The sequence below is a fragment of the Mustela nivalis genome, assembly GCF_964662115.1.
Source record: "Mustela nivalis genome assembly, chromosome: 4".
Taxonomy (NCBI): domain Eukaryota; kingdom Metazoa; phylum Chordata; class Mammalia; order Carnivora; family Mustelidae; genus Mustela; species Mustela nivalis.
This window is the reverse complement of record NC_139023.1, coordinates 81,505,995-81,527,241: the sequence shown is the minus strand read 5'-3', so window position 1 is coordinate 81,527,241 and position 21,247 is coordinate 81,505,995. Positions and strand designations below refer to the sequence as shown.

Below are 21,247 nucleotides of genomic sequence, written 5' to 3'. Positions count from 1 at the left end.
CAGATAGTTAAAGAATTAACACTAATCTCTTTCAAACTCTTCCAAAAATTTGAAGAGAAGGGAATGCTTACTCTATGAGGCCTACATTATGCTGATACCAAAACCAGATAAAGACATCACAAGAAAATAAAATTATGAATATATGATGCAGAAGTGAATGATGCAGAAGTGAATTATGAATATAGATGCAGAAGTTCTCACCAAATATTAACAAATGAAATCCAGCAGTTGTCAGGGACACTAGGCTGGCTCAGTTAGTAGAGCACATGACTCTTAATCTGAGGATTGTGAATTCAAGCTCCATGTTGAGCCTGGACCCTACTTAAAAAAATAAATAAATAAAAATAAAATTTTAAAAAGTCCATTAGTGTGTTGAAAAGATTATTCACCATGACCAAATGGAATTTATCCCAGTAATGCAAGAGTGTTCAACTAAGAAAATCAGTGTAATACATCATATTAATAGACCTAAGGAAATGACTGGGGCACCTGGGTGGCCCAGTTGGTTAGGCAGCCGACCTTGATCTCAGCTCAGGTCATGATCTCAAGGTCCTGGGATTAAGCCCCACATCAAGCACCAAGCTCAGAGGGGAGTCTGCTTAAGGATTCTCTCTCTCCCTCTCCCCCTGCCCACATTTGCACACACTGACTCTCTCTAAAATAAAAATTAAATTTATAATAAAAGTATTATATAATTATATATTATTAAATAATAAAATTATTTATTTATTAATTTATTTTAAGATTTTTAAAAAAAGAATTAAGGAAATGACTACGTGATCATCTCAGTTGACATAGAAAAAACATTTGACAAAATCCAACATCTTTTTATGATTAAAAAGTCTGAAAACTAAGAATAGAAGGAAAATCCCTCAACATGGTAAAAAGTATTTATAAGAAACCCACAGCTAACATCATTCTCAATGGTGAAAGACTGAAATTTGTTTCTCCTAAAATCAGAAACAAGACAAGGCTCTGCCTTCATCTTGGGTCGTGATTCCAGGGTCCTGGGATCAAGCCCCGCGTCAGGCTCCTTGCTCAGCACTGCCTGCTTCTCCCTCTCCCACTGCCTGCCATTTTGCCTGCTTGTGCTCTCTGTCTTCCTGCCAAATAAATAAATAAATAAGGAGGATATTTGATTTCACTGTTGGTCTTCAAAGTTGTACTGAAAGTTTTAGCCAGAGCTAGTAGGGAAAGGAAGGAAAGACATCAAATTAAAAATGAGGGAGTAAGTGTTGCCTGAGTGGCTCAGATGGTTAAGCATCTGCCTTTAGTTCAGGTCATGATCTCCAGGTCCTGGGATCATGCCCCATGTCAGGCTCCTAGCTCAGCTGGGAGTCTGCTTCTGCCTCTTCCCCCGCTTCTGACTCTCCCGTTGCTTGTGCATGCTCTCTCTCTCAAATGAATTAAAAAACAAACAACAACAAAAAAACTAAACAAAAAAAAAAAAAAGGAAGGGGTAAGACTATCTCTAGTCACAGGTAGTGTGATTCCATATATAGAAAATCTCAGAGGATTAATGAGAAAGATACTAAAACTAACAAACAAATTTGGCAAAGTTGTAGGGTACAAAACACAAATCAGTTGTGTTTCTATATGCCAGCGTTTGAGCAATTTGAAAAGGAAATTAAGAAAGCAATTCTATTTACATTAGCACCTAAAAGAATTAGATACTTAGGGGAAAAAATATCTAACCAAAGAGGTGAAAGTTTTGTATGCTGAAAACTACAAAACATTGCTGAAAAAATTACAGCAGGCCTAAATAAATGGAGAGACATTTCATATTCATGGATAGGAAGACTCAACATTGTTAAGATATCAGTGCTATCTGAAGTGATCGATAGATTCAACAAAATCCTTATCAGAATTCCAACAGCCTTTTCCTTTTTTTTTTTCCTTCCAAATTTTTATTTAAATTCTAGTTAGCTATCACACAGTGTAATTTTACTTTCATGGGCAGGATTTGATGATTCATCACTCACATATAACACCTAGTGCTCATCACAAGAGGCTTCCTTAATACCTGTCACCCATTTAACCCATCCTTCCACCAGCCTCCCTTCCAGTAATCCTCAATTTGTCTTCTATAGTTAAAAGTCTGTTTTATGATTTGCCTCTCTTTTTTTTAAATATCCCCCTGTGTTCATCTGATTTGTTTCTTAAATTCCACACCTGAATGAAGTCATATGGTATTGTCTTTCTGTGACTGACTTATTTTGCTTAGCATAATACTCTCTATCTTCATCCATGTTGTTGCAAATGGCAAGATTTCATTCTTTTTTATAGTTGAGTAATATTCCATTGCATATATATATGTATATACATATAGATGTATATGCACATACATACATACACACCATACATTCTTTATCCATCAGTCAATGGACATTTGGGCTTTTTCCATAATTTTGCTATTATTGATAATGCTTCTATGAACATTGGGACACATGTGCCCCTTTGAATCAGTATTTTTGTATCCTTTGGGTAAATTCCTAGTAGTGCAATTGCTGGGTCAGAGGGCAGTTCTCTATTATAACTTTTTGAGAAACCTCCATACTGTTTTCCAGAGTGGCTATACCAATTTGCATTCCCACCAACAGTGTAAGAGAGTTTCCCTTTTCTCCACATCTTCACCAACACCTGTTGTTTCCTATGTTATTATTTTAGCCTTTCTGATAGGTGTGAGATGTTATCTCATTTTGATTTGTATTTTGCTGGTGATGTCTGTTAGCCATCTGGATGTTTTCTTTGGAAAAATGCCTATGTTTTCTGCCTATTTGTTAACTGGATTATTTGTTTTTGGTGTTGAATTCAATAAGTACTTTATAGATTTTAGATACTAACCCATTATCTGATATGTCCTTTGCAAATATCTTCTCCGACTCCAAAGGTTGTCTTTTAATTTTGATGATTGTTTCCTTCACTGTGCAGAAGTCTGTTATCTTGATGAAGTCCTAGTAGTTCATTTTTGCTTTTGTTTCCCTTGCCTCTGAAGACCTGTCCAGTAAGAAGTTGCTATGACCGATGTCAGAGAGGTTACTGCCTATGTTCTCCTCTAGGATTTTGATGGTTTCCTGTCTTATATTTAGGTCTCTCATTCATTTTGAATTTATTTTTGTGTATGGTATAAGAAAGTTGTCCAGTTCTATTCTTTTACATGTCGCTGTCCAGTTTTCCCACCACCATTTGTTTAAGAGACTGGTTTTTTTACATTACATTTTTTACATTTACATTACATTTTTACATTTACATTTTTTACATTGGATGTTCTTTCTTGCTTTGTCAAAGATTAGTTGACCATAAAAAAGATTCATTTCTGGGTTTTCTATTCTATTCCATTGTTCTGTGTGTCTGACAATGATTTTCACAGAAATGGAAAACCTTATTCTCAAATTCATAGGAAACTGCAAGGAGTCCTGAGAAGCCAAAACAGTCTTAGAGAGGAAGAATAAAATTGGAGGACTAACACTTCCTGACTACTACAAAGCTACAGTATTAAACTAAAGCACCGGGGTGGCTCAGTCAGTTTAGTGACTGCCTTCAGCTCAGGTCGTGATTGCAGGGTCCTGGGATTGAGCCCCACATTAGGCTCCTTGCTCAGTGGGAAACCTGCTTCTCCCTGTACCTGTCGCTCCCCCTGCTTGTGCTTGCTTTCTCCCCCCCACCCCCCCCATCAAATAAATAAACAAAATCTTTAAAAAAAGAAATTGTAAACAAAAAAGAAGAAAATTAAAAATTAAAAAAATATATTATGGTCCTGACATAAGGACAGGCAAGTGGACCAATGGAATAGAATAGAGAGCCTAGAAATAAACCCTCATATGTCTGGTCAGTTTATTTTCAAAATGGGTGCTAGAACTGTCCAGTAAAGAAAAAGCCCATCTTGTCAACAAATGCTACTGGGAAAATTGAATATCCAACATGGAAAAGGATGGATAAGCATGGATCCAGACCTTATACCCTGTATAAAAAAATTAACTCAAAATTGATCAAAGACCTAAACTTAAGAGTTAAAGCTATAAAATTGTTAGAAGAAAGCATAAGGGAAAATATTCATCACTCTGGGTTTGACATTGGTTTCTTCTATGACACCAAAAGCACAGGTAACAAAAGAAAAAAAATAAATTATACTTCATTATAATTAAGAAATTTTTAAAAAAAGATTTTATTTATTCATTTGACAGACAGAGATCACAAATAGGCAGAGAGGCAGGCAGAGAGAGGGAGAAGCAGGCTCCCACTGAGCAGAGAGACCGAAGTGGGGCTTGATCCCAGGACCCTGAGATCATGACCTGAGCTGAAGGCAGAGGCTTAACCCACTGAGCCACCCAGGCACCTCTATAATTAAGAACTTTTATGTATCAGAGTCAAAAGACAACCTATTCAATAGGAGAAAATCAAGTTTGCAAATCAAGTATCTGTTAAGGGATTAATATTTAGAATATATAATGTACTTCAAAAACCTAATTCAAAAATAGGCAAAGGATTTCAATAGACATTTCTTCAAAGAAGATATACAAGTGGCCAATAAGCCCATGATAAGATGCTCAATATCATTAGTCATTAGAGAAATGCAAATAAAAAACCACAGTGAGATACCTCCTCATACCTACTAGCATGGTATTATGGTTTCTCCTTAAAATGTTGAAGTCTTAACCCCCAGTGTGATTATACTTGGAGATATTACAGGGAGACCCATTAAAGGTAAAGTTAAATGAAGTCATAAAAGTGGCCCCTAATTTAATAGGACTGGTGTCTTTGTAAGAAGAGGAAGAAACACGAGAGATCTCTTTCTATATATACACAGAGGAAAAGCCATGTGAAGACACATAGAGAAAGTGGCTGTCTGTAAGCGAGGAAGAGAAGCCTCACCAGAAACCAATGCTGCTGCCACTTTAATGTTGGACTTTGTAGGACTGCTGACAATAGTGATTCCATCTTTTGCTTTTTATCTTGTTCTTGTCTGCACAGTGACCTTCCACAGGGCCACATGTTCCAGGCCTGTTGGAGGTTAATGTGTGCTCTAGCTGGAATGAGGGAAGGTGTACAGATTGTGCCACTTCAGATGAATAGTAGAGATCCCTCTGGCACACAGATAGTGCTACTTTAGATGACTGCCCTTCAACCTCCCCACAATGATGCCCCTGCTCTATAATTTCTATAGATTAAGTTCTAGACTTTGTGGAAAATAGCTGCTTAGTGCTAAGATCATCTGTCCACCCGATCCTCCTGTCAGTAAGTTTCCCTAAATAAAAAGCCAAACAGTTGGAGTTGCTTGGTTTGTATTTTGGTCTCAAAGTACCTTTTCAGTCTAGAGGATATTTTACTGCCCCTCTTCCACCTTCTAATAGACTTCTGACCCCCAGAATTGTGAGACCATAAAGTTCTGTTGTTTAAGCAGTCCAGCCTGTGGTATCTTGTTATGGCAGCCTAAGCTATCTAATATATATAGCTAATATATAAATGTTTAAAATGCTGAAAAGATGGGGCATTTGGGAGGCTTGGTTGGTTAAGCACCCAACTCTTGATTTCAGCTCAGGTCTTGATCCTCAGGGTCATGAGTTTAGGCCCCATGGGCATACTTAAATACATACGTTTATACCTGAAAATAAGTGTTTGTGAAGATGTGGAGAAATTGGAACTCTTGAACATTGTTTGCGAAGATATTAACTGCCACAGCCACTACAAAACAGTTCGTCATTTTTTCAAAAGGTTAAAACATACAATTACCATATGTTCCAGCTATTGCTCTCCTGAGGGATATATCCAAAAGAATTGAAAACAGGGAGTTGAACAAACATTTTTAAGTCCATGTTTATACAAGTATTATTCATAACAGCCAAAAGATGTAAACAACACATGTCCTTTAACAGATTACTGCATAAACACAATATGGTATATACATATAATGGAATATTATTCAACCATATAAAAGAATGAAAGTTTAACTTATTGCAACAACATAGATAGACCTTGAAAACATGCTTAGTGAAATAAGTCAGACTCAAAGGGTGAGTAGAGTATCTTCTCACTTGTATGTGAGGTATGCTGAATAATCAAATTAAAAGAGAGAAAGTAAAATAGAAGATATTGGGAGCTGAAGGGATGAAGAAGGGCTAATTTTGTTTAATAGAGTTTTTGTTAGAGTTTTTAGGTAGAGAGTGGTGGTGGTTATATAACATTGAGAATATTTAATGCTGATGAATAGTAAGCATGTTTAGGAATGATTAAAATTAAATGTTGTGTATATTTTACCATACACGCACACATGCATATACAAACTCCTAAAAAAAAAATCACCACTGATTTCATTAGAAAAGTCTAAATATTAGTGGAAATTATCAGGCTCCTGGTGACAAATACAAGGTTTCAAAAATTCGAACATTTGCATTAAAGCTCAGTTTTCCATGACATTATAGATTCATTTTGTTCATTTTCAAGGAAATATCTGACACAAAATGAAGTCTGAATAACCATAATTTGTTTGTTTTCTAGTTAGAAATGGTGTTCCATGAAAAAATCAATTAGGTCAGCTCGCAACTTTATCACACAAGTGCTTTGACTTAAGACAACTGTCTCAGTTTGAGCTGCTCTAACACATATGGCATGGACTGGGTAGCTTAAGTTTATTTCTCACAGTTTTAGGATGAAGGTGCCAACAGATCTGGTATTGGTGAGGGCCTGCTTTGCAGATGGCTATCTTCTTGTATCCTTACATGGCAAGTAGCAGAAAGAAAGGAAGCAAGCTATCTTGTGTTTCTTTTTATAAGGGCACGTACTCCACTCATTAGAACACTACCCTCATGACTTAATTACCTCCTAATACCTTCATATTAGGAGCTAGGAATTCAAGGCACATTCAATCCATTAAAAATAGCCATTATACTTTGATAATGCTAGAAAAGTGCTTTATGCTTTCATCCCTTTAAAAAAAAAAAAGATTTTATTTCTTTTTTAGAGAGTGGACAGTGGTGGGGGATGGGGGAGAGCCGAGGGAGAGGGACAAACAGACTCTGAGCTGAGAATAGAGCCTGACTTGGGGCTCGATCCCAGGACCCCGAGGCTATAACTCAAGCTGAAACCAGGAGTTGGGACACTTAACCAATTAGCCACCTAGGCGCCTCCCATTTTTTTCTAATTGTGATTTAAAACTATATAAAAATTTACCATTTTAATCATTTTTAAGTGTACAGATCAGGAATGTTAAGTATCTTCACATTGTTGTGAAGCATTTCCAGAACTGTCTATAAAACTAAAGTTTTTGTTCCATTTTGTCACATGCAGTAAGACAGGTACTCAGGGCTTGAGATTTCACATAGTTAATTTTTTTTGCTCCATCAAGGAATCTTAAGTTGAAACTGGCATCAGTGAATAATACAATCACTAGTATGTAAAGTTTGTGCCACTGCCTCAATTTTCATCAGTGGTTTTCTACACCATTGCTTTAGTAACTATTCAGTACAAATGTGAACACAGTGAAAAGGGCAAATAATACCTTAGTGTTATTGTGAAAAATGGTCTTGTGTTACAAACTTTCTGAAGAGTTCCTGGGAACCCCTCCAAGGATCCACAGACAACACATTGAAAACCACTGATTTAGATCACAGTTTTAGGAAGATCACTTTGAAGCAAAAACAAAAAACAAAACACAGGAAGATCACTTTGGTGGTAGGATAGAGGAGGGAGATTGGAAAAATTAGGAGACCAGTTAGTTTGAGTGAAAGAGGAAGGAAGCCTGAATTTGAATAACGGAATGCAGACAAAAAGGAAAAGACCAATTCCAGAGATATTTCAGAAATGAAATTGATTTACAGAATTGCAAGTATGTCTCTGGACTCATGAAATTGTTATCTTTGTGCCAGATATTATTTCTCATTTCCATTTATCCAACTTACTTCATTTACTTAATTATTCATGAAAATTGAAAATTTCTCCCCTACATAAGAAATTAAACTAGTAATAGATCTGGAAGAGGAATAAGCTAGCTATTCAGGTATCTGCTTCTACTTACTGCTTTAATTTGAGAATTTATAACCATGTTTTTTATTATCTTCTGAATATACCTGTTAACTATGCTATTTAAACATAAATAGCAATTAGATTTTTATGTCATTAGTTTAGTGTTAGGGACTAATGTTCAGATGCAATAACGAACAAATAGCACAAATTGTTTAAACACTTGGTTTAAACACTTGGTTCTTGATATTTCAGTTTGAAGGCTTTTTTCCCCCCCTCCTCAAACAGCAGTTCAAATGCTTCACCTTCAGAAGGTGCACCACTAGTAGGAAGTTATGGATGTACTCCTCAATCATTCCCAAAGTTCCAGCACCCTTCTCATGAACTTTTGAAGGAAAATGGCTTTACCCAACAAGTGTACCACAAGTATCGTCGAAGATGTCTAAGTGGTAAGATGCTTGTCCTTTATGTAGCTATGTTTAAAACTAAAATATATTTATAAATGTGACATTTAATATCAGGTTAAGATATTCTTTTATTTTGTTTTAATTACCTTAGGTAAGTATTCATGTGTTTTGTAGCTTAACTCATTAAGAAATAAAGTTTAGCATATTCTTATTAGTACTGACGAATGCTTAGATTTGAGCAATGAGTCAGGAAATGGATTAATATCTGTCCCTTATTTAGAAGAAACCCAAATACATTTTGGAGATTAATGTGTTTTAACGTTCCTTGTTTTAGGTTATGTAAAATGTCTGCTGTTTTGACTTTAATAAGTTTCTTTAACAAAAACATGTTTTATTATTTTAACTTTTTCCAGAGAGAAAACGCTTGGGAATTGGCCAGTCCCAAGAAATGAATACCCTCTTTCGTTTCTGGTCCTTTTTCCTCAGAGATCACTTCAATAAAAAAATGTATGAGGAATTTAGACAACTTGCTTGGGAAGATGCAAAAGAAAATTACAGGTCAAATATTTTCTCACATTTTTACAGTTAAAGGGAGTTTTCAAAAAAAGAACACAAAAGCTAGTACTGAAGTAGCCCTGTTTGAACTATGAAAGTAGCACAACATAACTAGAGAGAGGGCAATATTAGTTTCCTATTGCTGCATTGCAGATTATCCCAAAACTCAGAGGATTAAACAACAAGTATTTATTAGTTTACAGTTCCTAAGGGTCAAGACCTTAAGAATAGCTTAGCTGGGTGGTTCTGACTTAGATGTCTCATTTGCAGTTAAGGTGTTAGACCAGGATGCCGTCTCTGAAGACTTGACTCAGGCTGGAGGAGTCAAGCTTATTTACATGGCTGTTGGCAGGAAGTTTTAGTTCTTCACCACATAGGCCTCTCTCTCAGTGGGCATTTAACAACATGACTTCATCCAGAGCAAATAGTCTAAGAAAGATGGAGAACTTCCAAGATGGAAGCCTTGGTGTCTTGTATAACCTATGCTTGAAAGTGACATACCATCACTTCTGCCTTGTTATATTGTTCACACAGACCAACACTGGTACCATATCTAGTAGGAGGAGACTACCCAAGGTTGTGAATATCTGGAGGTAGGATCATTTGGAGCCATCTTAGAGGATGGCACAAAGGCCAAATGAAATTTGAAAGAGCCACTAGAGACTTCCCTTGCATATGCATATACACCCCAAATTGATAAATACTTAGAGCCAAACTAGTTGTGAAGATGACTTGAGCCAAGAAAAAATAAGGCCTCTTAAGATATGTCTAGACTCATCTATCAAATCTCACTTTTTCCTGCTAGTGCTCTAGTTCTCTAGGCAACAGTGGTACAGAATGTGTTCTCTGAATGACCCAAACTATAGTCTCTAGATGTCTATATATATTTTTTTCTTCCTCCCTCTGCTTTGCTATCTCATTCTTTTCATCCAGGTTAGACCTTGTTTCTTTGAGAAATGTTCAGAATAAGTTTTGAGAGTGTTTATACCAGACTAAAAGGGTGAAAAGAAACATGAAGTAGGCTCTTGTACACTATTCCTGGAAAATGGTAGGAGGAAGAAGAGATGGAAAGAGGAAAAAAAGGATTTTACACTCACTGTTTACTCAAATTTAGCATTCTTCACGTTCTACTTATAAGTCTTAAATAAGAATATATTGTTAATCAGTTATTGTAATCTTTCAGAGGAATACAAGATGCTACAAATAAATTTTTCTGGAATAAATTACATTTGCCCTGACATATATAAAAATAAAGACTATTTAATTTTCTCCCAGAATCTTTATCTTGATCAGGAATGACAGATACATAGTATGTTTATCTCTGTTTCTCTCTTCTGTTATTACTGACATCTCTATTCAAACCCAGCACTGTTTAATGTTATTCTTGAATTCAGATTACAGTCTTATCAAACTTTTGATAGCTACTGCCAGTTTACCTGAATTGGCAAAAGGGCAAAATTTGCTATTTCTGATTTTGATGTTCTCATTGAAACAGTGATGTGCTACCTGTTAATGGGCTGCAAAGTCAATTTACTGGTTTGAAAAATATCAGATTGCACTGAACATAGTAAGGCTAAATTTTTTCACAATTTATACATACATGCAAATTTAAGAATTATTGCAAAACTTATCTATGTTTTTAAGTGCACACATTATATGTGTGAGTGTTGTGTTAACTTGGTCACCAGATAAGATATTTTTCTTAATATTGGATATAAGAAAGTTTGAAAGTCATTGTTATAATTATAACATAATTTTTATTTAATTTTTAAATATAAATATTTATATTTTTTATAAAATAAAAGATTTTATTTATTTATTTATCAGAGAGAGAGAGAGAGCACAAGCAGGGAGGACGGCAGGCAGAGCAGGCAGAGGGAGAAGCAGGCTCCCCGCTGAGCAAGGAGCCTGATTTGGGACTGATCCCAGGACCCTGAGATCATGACCTGAGCCAAAGCAGTTGCTTAACCGACTGAGTCACCCAGGCACCCCGTTCACTGTTATAATTAATCTCAGGATATTTTGCTCTTTTTTCAAACACTTTGTTTGGTCTTCAGGACTTTCTAATAACTTTTCTGATATGCCTGTGAGCATCCAAGGCTAGGTTGGGAGTTCTTCTGTGTTCCTATAGTTGTCCATGTATTTTTCTAGTAGCTTTTTAACACATCATTTTGGGTCTGCTTCTGCAATGTTCATGACTAGCCTGGATTAGCTCTTCTGTAGGAAGTATAATATAGTGGTTAAGTGTCTGAAGGCTTTGAAATCAGACCTAAATTTGAATCCCAGCCTATTAATTACTGTGAGCTTGACAAGTTATTATTCCCAGTGAGATTTAGGTTCTTTATGTATAAAGTAGGGGAAATTATGGTAGATACACTCAGAGGGTTATTGTGAAGATTAAGCAAAACAGAACATGTAAAGGTCTTAACATAGGATACACAGTAAGTGCTTAATAAATTGTTACTGTTATTAGAAAGATCAATACTTAATCTATCCATTGACTAAATTTAGCAGTAAGATGATTTCAATAAGGAATGTGCCAGCTCTGGTCTAAGTGCTTTACAAATATTATGTCATCTATTCTTTTTTTTTTTTTTTTTTAAGATTTTATTTATTTATTTATTTATTTGACAGAGAGCGATCACAAGTAGACGGACAGGCAGGCAGAGAGAGAGAGAGGGGGAAGCAGGCTCCCTGCTGAACAGAGAGCCCGATGCGGGGCTCGATCCCAGGACCCTGAGATCATGACCTGAGCCGAAAGCAGTGGCTTAACCCACTGAGCCACCCAGGCGCCCCTATGTCATCTATTCTTAAAAAGTAGGATATTGTTATCTCCATTTTTAGGGATATAATTATAGGCCTAGAATTCAAATGTAGCTCTTTCTGCTTCTCAGCCTTTATGTTTTCCATCTAAGCTGTCTCATAAGGAGGAGTAAATGAATAAATAACAACCAAGAGGCTGGCCATTTGCCCCTGCTCTTCACTCCAGCAGTTAAGCTGCATAGTTGGGCTGTTATTAATGTCATAGTTTTGGTCTTTGGAATTGGTTTACCAAAAAATAAGATTAATAAAAATAAAAAATAAAACTCAAAATCCAAATATTGTAGTAGTCTATTGGCCTTTACCAAGATAAACTAATGTATAACAAATATCAATATAATTTCCCATAAAAGAGGTATCAAGGAAGATTTGTCATTTCTGAGATGGTGGTTCTTTAGTCCTTAGTCCTTAGCCTTCAGTCATACAAGCTCAAAGAAGAGCATCACTTAAGGCTATCAAAGCAAAGAGCTCAGGTCAGTGGATGGGTGTGCAGTTGGTAGTCCTACATTTCTCTTGGTGGCTTGCCAAGAAACTTATTTATTCTGGACAGACTATCACTTTCCATCTTGAAAATAAGGTAGTAGTTACAAAAGACACACACACACACACACACACCCCTTATTGGGAATAAAAGCTAGGCAAAATTATGTTACCAGTAATGAAGAAATTGTAGTCTTTATTCCACTAAGGTACTTAGAACAACTTAAGGATCCTAACTGAGGGATCTTTTAATTGTGACATGTTTTAGTGGAATAAGCTAGACTTGGTCCTTTTACTGTTATCTTGCTGACTTTGTTCATTCTTATGGGTTCTACTCATCACCATTAATTAGAGGTTGAGCCCATGTAGTTTGCTTAACACAGTCCAAAATTTGTCTTGTGTTCTCTAGGTAGTTATAGAAGAATACAAGGAAATTTGTTTTCTGATTTTTGTAGTGATTACAATTATTTTAGCAAAATATCTTTTATGAAATGTACTTTATAACTAAAGCAGGGAAGATCTGTTAGGAGCCATTTAATTATCTTTGTCACTTATAGTTGAATGGATCAATTAACATAAGGTCTAGGGCACAAGAGTATAGTCTTCTCTCTCTTTAGTAAAGATTATGTTCAGAAGGATTTAACACCATGTATTATAACCTTGGTTTGGAAAAAATCTAAAGCATTCCCAATGTCACTAAATCTTTTGACCATGTCTCCAGAAATACCAAGGAGAGATCCTCTGTCTGTCCAAAGCCACACCATAGTTGTCCATGGGCTGCCTCATTCTGCAGGTTCCCATTATATGTCCATGAGCTGCTATGGCTGAGTGAACAAAAATACCAAAACCATATATGGATTACTAAATAACCACTTCAGCTAAAAAAAACTGCATACTAAAAATTATACAACTTTAAGCCTTTATTTTTTTGCTTGGGCAATTTTTGTCATGTTTGCTTCTATCTCATAGATGTTTACATTGTCATGGCAAAATTTTTATTATAAACCTTTTATTTCCTTTCCACAGGTATGGATTAGAGTGTCTGTTCAGGTTTTATAGTTATGGACTGGAAAAAAAATTCAGACAAGAAATTTTTAAGGATTTCCAAGAAGAAACCAAAAAAGACTACGAATCTGGTAAAACAACAAAACAAAAAACTGCAATAATCTTATTTTATTTGCAAATTGTAAACCTGAGTCAATAAAAAGGGAAGGAGTTCAGAACTATTTTCTTCAGAGTAGGACATTTAAGACCTTCATGCCACTATTACGGTTCTTGATGAAGGTTATGGGGTACAGTATAATAAGAAGGTCATTCCTATGAGGTGTTGGAAAATAACTACGCCCAAGTGTTTCCTTTATGGAGTAGTATTTTACCATTTTTCCCTTGAAAAACATGAAGATAATACTCACTGATGTTCCATTACATGAAAATTCTTTGTAATATCAGCACATATACTTGGAAAGATGGACTAGCACGGTGGGTAACAGTGCAAGTTTTGGGCTAGATTCATACGTAGATCTGAATCCCATTTTCACCACCTGATAGCTGTGTGACTTTGGTTAAGTTACTTAACTTTGTTAGCCTTAGTTTACTCATCAGTAATATACATAAGAGCACCTATATTACAGGTTTTTATATGGTTCAAAATAGTTTAATACATAAAAACCACTTAAATAATACCTATTATATAACAAATGCTTACTAAATGTTAGCTGCCATTATTATTACAATGTCTTATTCTCAAGATCTAGATAAAGTATAGGCTGGAAGATAAGTGGTTAGTTGCTGATGGGGTCATGTTTAATATGAATCATTTTTTAAATTCTATATAATTAATTGTGTATATATTTTTTTGTTATTAGGTCAGCTATATGGATTGGAAAAGTTTTGGGCTTATCTAAAATATTCTCAATCTAAGACACAGTCTATTGACCCAAAACTTCAGGAATACCTCTGTAGCTTTAAGAGGTTAGAAGACTTCCGCATTGATGTAAGTTTTGTTTTTTTTTTAAGATTTTTATTTATTTATTTGACAGCGAGATCACAAGTAGGCAGATAGGCAGGCAGAGAGAGGGGGGAAGCAGACTCCTCGCTCAGCAGAGAGCCTGATGCGGGGGCTCCATCCTAGGACCCGGAGATCATGACCTGAGCCAAGGTCAGAGGCTTAACCCACTGAGCTGCCCAGACATCCCATAAGTTTTAAGTCCTTACTTCTGTAGTCTTTTTATTACCTTCATGTTTTGAACTATCAGTGACTTCTTAACTTTGGTTTTACAATTTTTATTTTTTTAACTTTTTATTTTGAAATGGTAATTTTCTAGTTTTGAAATCAAACTTTAAAACAGGTGTAAAGATAGTACAGAGAACTCCCATATACTCTGTTTATCCAGATTTCCCAAATGTTAACATCTTAGGTAACATCTTAAGTAAGCACAGCACAATTGTCAGTTCCCTTTAATTTTGATATGCCCCTGTAATTAAACATTTTATAGATTTAATAACTTTTATATGGATATGTTACTAATTTCTCACTAGCAGTTTGGAAATTTTTCACTTTCTTTATAATTTTATTCTATACTTTTCGTAATATATGCTGATATAACATGGATTTAAGTTTCCCCACATAATAAAATTAAGACAAGAATGTTACATACATATATAAAGACAGAAGAGAAAGCCTTAAACATTTGATATCAAGAGGAAAAGGAAAGCATTAAAAAAATGAGAAGAAAATAAGATAAAGGAAAAGGAGGAAAAAGAAATAAGAATCAAAAGAACAGAGGAGAGAGAGGTGAAAGGCATGCTAGGTCCATCTCGGCTTATATTGTAATATGTTTGTTTTATATTTTGTGTAAATAGGTTTCATGGCCCAGGGACAGAATTAATAGAAGTGCCTGTCTCTGGAATTAAGGCGTATCTAGAGTGGCCTAGCCAGTTCTGTCACAAAGACATCCTTGCTCTGTGATAGTGACTTTTGCCCTATCTGAACAGAAACTAAGAATTCAGGCCTCTGCTTTTAAATGTAATGGAAGATTGGAGAAGGAGGTTATGGTCTTAACTTGTCTCCAAAGGAAAATATTAGGCTGGTGGTGTATAGTTCTGGACTCCCAAATCTTTGTAACTGGAATGGTCTTAAATGCTGACCTTTTCAAAATGCAGAATAACTTTTTATTGCCTACCCCTCCGCCCCCCCGCTTACAGTCTGAGGGAATTTGAGAGCTTAATGGATATTAATGTTTGAAAATGTTTAAAATTAGTACCATCAATAATGCTGTCCAGTTTCCTTATCCTAGAAATCCTGGATAAACCTTCAGACTCACTGAAGATTATTTGATTTGGTATCTCTTTTCTCCCCCTGCTGCTTTCTTTCATCTGTTAAACATTATCATTCAAACAAGCCTAGCATAGGAGTTTAGGGTTGGAAGGGACTAGAGTTTTATAAATGCTTTGCAGTTGACAGAAGTTGAAAAAAGAAGGAAAACAGCCTCTTTGAAACATTTTCTTGGAGGCAGGGAATCAAGCCTTATATGTATGCCCTGCAATGTAGTTCAAGTCCTAAAACATATGAGAGTCTTAATAAATATATGTTGAGTGAAAGAAGAACAAATACTGGTAGACTGAGTTATGTAAAGAGGAAATTTAAATTGAATACCTTAAATTGCTGTAAAGTTTTTGTTATTCTAATAAAATCTACTGAAATGCCAACATAGTTTCCTTTTTTGTTGAAAAAGTCTGACCTTAGATCAGGAAGGAGGAAAAATAGTAAAATTTTCACTGAACTATCTTTCATAATTTGCAGCCCCCTATTAGTGAGGAATTTGGAAGAAAAAGACATTCATCTACTTCTGGTGAGGACAGTAGTCGTCATAGACTTCCATCTAATTCCTCTACAAAGCCACCAAGTGCTGCTAAGCCTACATCTGTTAATCAGCTTCAGGTCCCAATAAGCTGTTCCAGAAGGAATACTTCACAGGAGTCCAGTGACAATTCACACCAGAACAGTGCTGCCTCAGTCTCAACAGATGGTGAAATGCCTGAGAAATAGAGTCTTATGAAAGTTGTTTGCCCTTGAAATTGACATTTGCATCAGCATTTATTTGGGAAAAATCTTCTGATGTTTAATTGTGATAATCGCAAAAAAGAAAAAGGAAGAAAGTGGTAGCATTTTTTTTTTCTAACAAGATAAATTCTAAAAACATTTTCCCTGATGTCATGAGCAAGGATAGTTTTGGTGACCTTTTATAGAGATCCTCTAGTAATATATTTTGGTCTCAGTATTTCTTTTTCAAAGTAATTGTTTACAAGGACAGCATTCCTTAAATATATACAAAAAAATACAAGGAATGCCTAACGTTTCAGCTCATACTTCTTAAAGAAGATACAGTATGTTGTATTCATCTCTTCTATAGAGCTTTCCTAAAGAATCCAATTACCCTGCTATCAATTCATATTTGAACTTATCAAAAACAAAGGAAGATTACGTATATATTTTTTGAATTCAAAAAAAGAATATAAAGTGATACATTTGCTTTTCTTTTTGACATATAGTTTAAGGAAACTTTTTTTTTTTTTAACCAAAGTACAATTATATTGCAGTTAAATTGAAGTATAAAATATGTGCATTTTGGGTGCTGGGTTTTCCTTTTTTTTTTTTTTTCCTGTAGTCATAACTCATAATTTCCATAGTTATTGCTATGCTGGTGTGGAGTGTTCTGAACTGGCATCAGCTGGTTACCTATTAGAAGAGATTTACTTTTTGTGACTCTATAATAACCCAGAACAAGTAATTGAAAACTTGGTTGGGATTGTTTGGAATATTGTTCTAAATCAATTAAATCTTGTCCTGTTTTGAAAAGATCTGCTGTTTGTACATCTATAGGTCAGTATGTCACAGGCAGTCAGATTATCTTCAATTTAAAAGAAGTACTTAGTTTTTCCTTTTTGTTTCTTTTAGTTTTGTTTTATGCTCATGTTTTCGAGAGTTACAGCAAATTGATTTCTAATTTTTATTGCTCTTGCAACTGATGTAAATGGTAGTTTCAGTTTTTGTGGGAATTAAAAAAAAATAAAGCACTTATTCTAAGTTATTGGAATTGATTTTTAATTATTTTGTTTAGAATATAATTAAAAAGCTTTAATATTCAAATTCTGCTAGTAGAAGACCATTGTATTTTGTGAATAGAGTTTCAACTATAAACTTATACATTTTTATTTACCACATATATTTTCTTGGCAGAGCAGCTAGTTCAATAATACTAAATTATTATTTTCTTTTTGATGTCTTGTTCTTATAGAATGACAACATTGAGATACATATAATCTTTGGATAAATGGGCTATTCATCAGGAACTAAGAGATTTTCAGTAGTTATTACCCATGCATAAATGATAATCTGCAGTTTTATATTTAATTTTTGGGGGTCATTTTGTTGTGTTAATTTTAAGAAACAGTCAAACTTGAATATTCAGAAAATAAATTTTACTTAGAGATGTTGGAAAGGGAGCAAAACAACTAAAGGGTTAGAATAATAAATTTCTAAATGTTTTCTTAAGTAGATATGTAGTTCTTGCTTTTCACTGAGAAACTTCCAGATCATACTTACTAGCTTTAAGGGGGTCTCTTGAAAAGATCGAAAAAATTTTCTCGGTATCCTTTTTGTATTGAACCCATACATCTGAAACCTGTATTTAAGATTATTTCTACTCACCTAAATATCCAAGTGTAAATTTGATTGGAAAATTGTATATTTTATATGAAAATATAGTAATCAAGAGTTTTGTGATGTGTACTTAGAAATTTTATCATTATTTTGATTATAAATAAAAGTGATACATGTAATTGGGAAATTTAGAAAAGCACAAAGAAGAAAATAAAGTACCTTTTCAAAAAAGAAAAAAACCCCAATCAGTATCATGTTATACACATAGTGTTATAACTTGCTTTTCCACATATTAGAGGTGAGCACTTATTGATGTCATTATTTCTACGCCATGACTTTAACAAGTCACATAAAATTCCAACATATACTTCATGTTATATCATAGTTTATGTTTTTTTTTAAAGATTTTATTTATTTATTTGTCAGAGAGCGAGCGAGCGAGAGCGAGGCACAGGCAGAGTGGCAGGCAGACAGAGGGGCAGGTAGAGTCAGAGGGAGAAGCAGGCTCCCTGCGGAGCAAGGAGCCCGATGTGGGACTCGATCCCATGACGCTGGGATCATGACCTGAGCTGAAGGCAGCTGCTTAACCAACTGAGCCACCCAGGCGTCCCCCATAGTTTATGTTTATTTAATCTCCTGTTGAATGTTAACGTGGTGAGGTTTGAGCTGTTATAAACGACAATAATCACATCCCTATAGATGAATCTTTGTGTATATATCAAATTGGAGTTGCAGGGAAGTTCACATTTATGAAACACTTACCTTAGTATAGTAATGGTTTTTGTCGTAAAAGGGAAAAATCCGCCTTGGATTTCTTTCAGTTATCAAAAACCTGTCCTAAGGTAGGCCTTTTGTAAAAGAAAAGTGGTACAATGAGAACTTGAGGAAAGTGAAGAGGATACTTCTCTTTACATGATTTCAGCTTATTAAAGCTTTCCTAAGAACACACTACTTTCAGATAACAGGAGAAACCTGTAATATGAGGATAAATTCTCAGGAGCTGAAATTCCAGGTAAACATGTATTCCCATTTAACACACTCTAGAATGGTTGCACAGTTTATATTTCACCAACAGAATCTGCTTTCCTATATCCTCACCAACACTGGTTATTATAACTCTTTCTCTTTGCTAGATTGAGAAACAAAAAATATTATTTTAATGAGGTTACTAGTGAGTGATAATTTTATTATTTATAAACTACATTATTTGTAGATGGCTTGGTCATATCCTTTGTCTTCCTTTTGTGACTATCTTTTTCTGATTGATTTATAGGGCTCTTTTACTTATCAAGAACATTAACCTTTTGCTTTCTAATTGTGTTTCTGTATGTTTTACAAAGTATGTATATTTTTTTGGTAAATTAAAAAAAAGATTTACTCCTGAAATTTTAAGTGTAAAAGTTCAAGCAAATAAAAGCATTGTTATTCAATGAAAATAAAAACATTATTGACTATAAATCTAAATAGCCCTATCCAAAATTTTTGTAAGTGCCTAGAGACCTTAGATCCTTCCTTATGATTTTGCAGTTTTCAATTTTATAAGGAAAAAAAGCAACATTAATATTATTTAAATCCAAACTACTTACTTTTTAAGAAATAGGTAAGGCCATATTTAGAATTCTTTAGTTTTAAAATAGATTTTTTGTTTTAAACTTGTTTTGCCAGCTTGGGAAAGCTGGCAGTCTCTCCACTCTGACAGACTCTCCTTGACTTCCTATTCTTGCCACTGTACTAAGTGATGTTACCACTTTCCTTTTAATGCTTTAATCTTGTCTTTCAATTATTTTTTTAGTTCTTATGAAATTTCTTATTTTTATTTTATTCTTGCACAAGACTGATCCAATAGTGTGTAATACCTAATTGTATCACCACTAGATGGCAGAATGGAATAAGTCAAATCTGTAGTCTTTTGACAGAGTGTGTGTGTGTGTGTGTGTGTGTGTGTGTGTGTGTGTGTGTGTTGAACTCTCACTCCATCTTGCGGTGACATATAATTAAATCAATTACTCTTGCATTCCTAATAGTCATATGTGTCTCAACAACCATGATTACCTCGTTAGGCAATGCCAAACTGTTCTTAGTTATTAGTAAATATAGTAACAGCATTAAGATTTGTGTGTGGTTAAAGATAAAAATACTATTGCTTTGGGTTTATTTGTTTGGTTGGGTTTTTTTGGTCCTTTTAAGGTTTGACATACTTCATTAGCATTAAATGCTAATGATTAAATCTTGTGATTTAATCTCTATTTGTAAACAAGAAAATTGTAAGATAAGTCTGTTTAAATGTCTGGCTAACCTAAGCTGTACAGTTAAATCACACAAGTCAATGGATTCTGCCTGAAACATGAGAAACTTATAATTAGATGTTACTCTTATAATTAGAGCAAATTGTTATCACACAGTTAGTTGAATGGCAAAGCAAGAATTTGAATTCCAAGTAGTTTTGAGTTCTAGACCCCAAGCTCTTCATCTTAACCATAGAGTTCTTAAACAACAGTCTGAAATATTGAAATGTATGGACACTGACTCTAAAAGTCAACTGCAATGATTCTTAACTATTAAAAAAGCAAGATTAGATTCTTCTGGTTAAGACTGTAAGCTTTTTGTATCATGGATATTCTCTGTAGTAATGGATGGTCTAGTAGAATAAATATACACGTTGAGTGCGATATGGTAAATCCTCTTTTGGAGGAACATCATGATTATGGAACAATATAATTTATGCATTTAAATGTTTTCCCAGAATGGGGTATGGTAAATAAAAACTAAGCTGAACATTTGATCCAGAACATGATTATAAATTTTGTATTACCTTGAGATTATTATTGTTAACTAACAATACTGTAATATTCATAAATAATGGTATATTAGTATCAAAAAAGCTTGAAGGAAATATGCCACACAATTAATTAACAGGAAGCACCTCTGGCTTTTTACTTTACCAAATTTCTGAATTCTGTACAATGTGTCTTTTTTAAACTTGACCAACTAATACATGATTTGGTTAACAGAATGGTTTCTACCAGTATATTGTACATATTTGCTCAGTAAAAAAGCAGGATGTGCTCTTTTTGTTTTAATTTTGGTTTCTTCCAGGTAGTATTCAAGCTCTACAAAATTGAATACCTTTCTCAGAGTGTTTTTTTTTTTAAAGATTTTATTTGTTTATTTGACAGATAGAAATCACAAGTAGGCAGAGAGGCAGGCAGAGAGAGATGGAGAAGCAGGCTCCCTGCTGAGCAGAGAGCCCGATGTGGGACTTGATCCCAGGACCCTGGGATCATGACCTGAGCCGAAGGCAGAGGCTTTAACCCACTGAGCCACCTAGGCGCCCCTCAGAGTGGTTTTTAAAAAAGATTTTATTTAT

At 34.7% G+C, this 21,247-nt stretch overlaps 1 protein-coding gene across 9 annotated transcripts in view; it reads left to right on the top strand.

Annotated features, from left to right (window-relative positions):
• LARP1B (La ribonucleoprotein 1B) overlaps positions 1-17,308 on the top strand; it is a 133,110-nt gene extending 115,802 nt beyond the window's left edge. For 5 of the 9 annotated variants that reach the window (XM_082727557.1, XM_082727556.1, XM_082727558.1 and 2 more), the window contains exons 15-19: positions 8,212-8,405; positions 8,777-8,921; positions 13,245-13,354; positions 14,084-14,211; positions 16,021-17,308. In XM_082727557.1, coding sequence (XP_082583683.1) covers positions 8,212-8,405; positions 8,777-8,921; positions 13,245-13,354; positions 14,084-14,211; positions 16,021-16,266 — 823 coding nt within the window. In that variant the 3' untranslated portion in view covers positions 16,267-17,308. Of the gene's footprint in view, positions 1-8,211; positions 8,406-8,776; positions 8,922-13,244; positions 13,355-14,083; positions 14,212-16,020 lie in introns of those variants that run through there. The other 4 variants (XM_082727559.1, XM_082727555.1, XM_082727554.1 and 1 more) reach the window with 2 other exon arrangements.
• Positions 17,309-21,247: the final 3,939 nt, after the last annotated feature.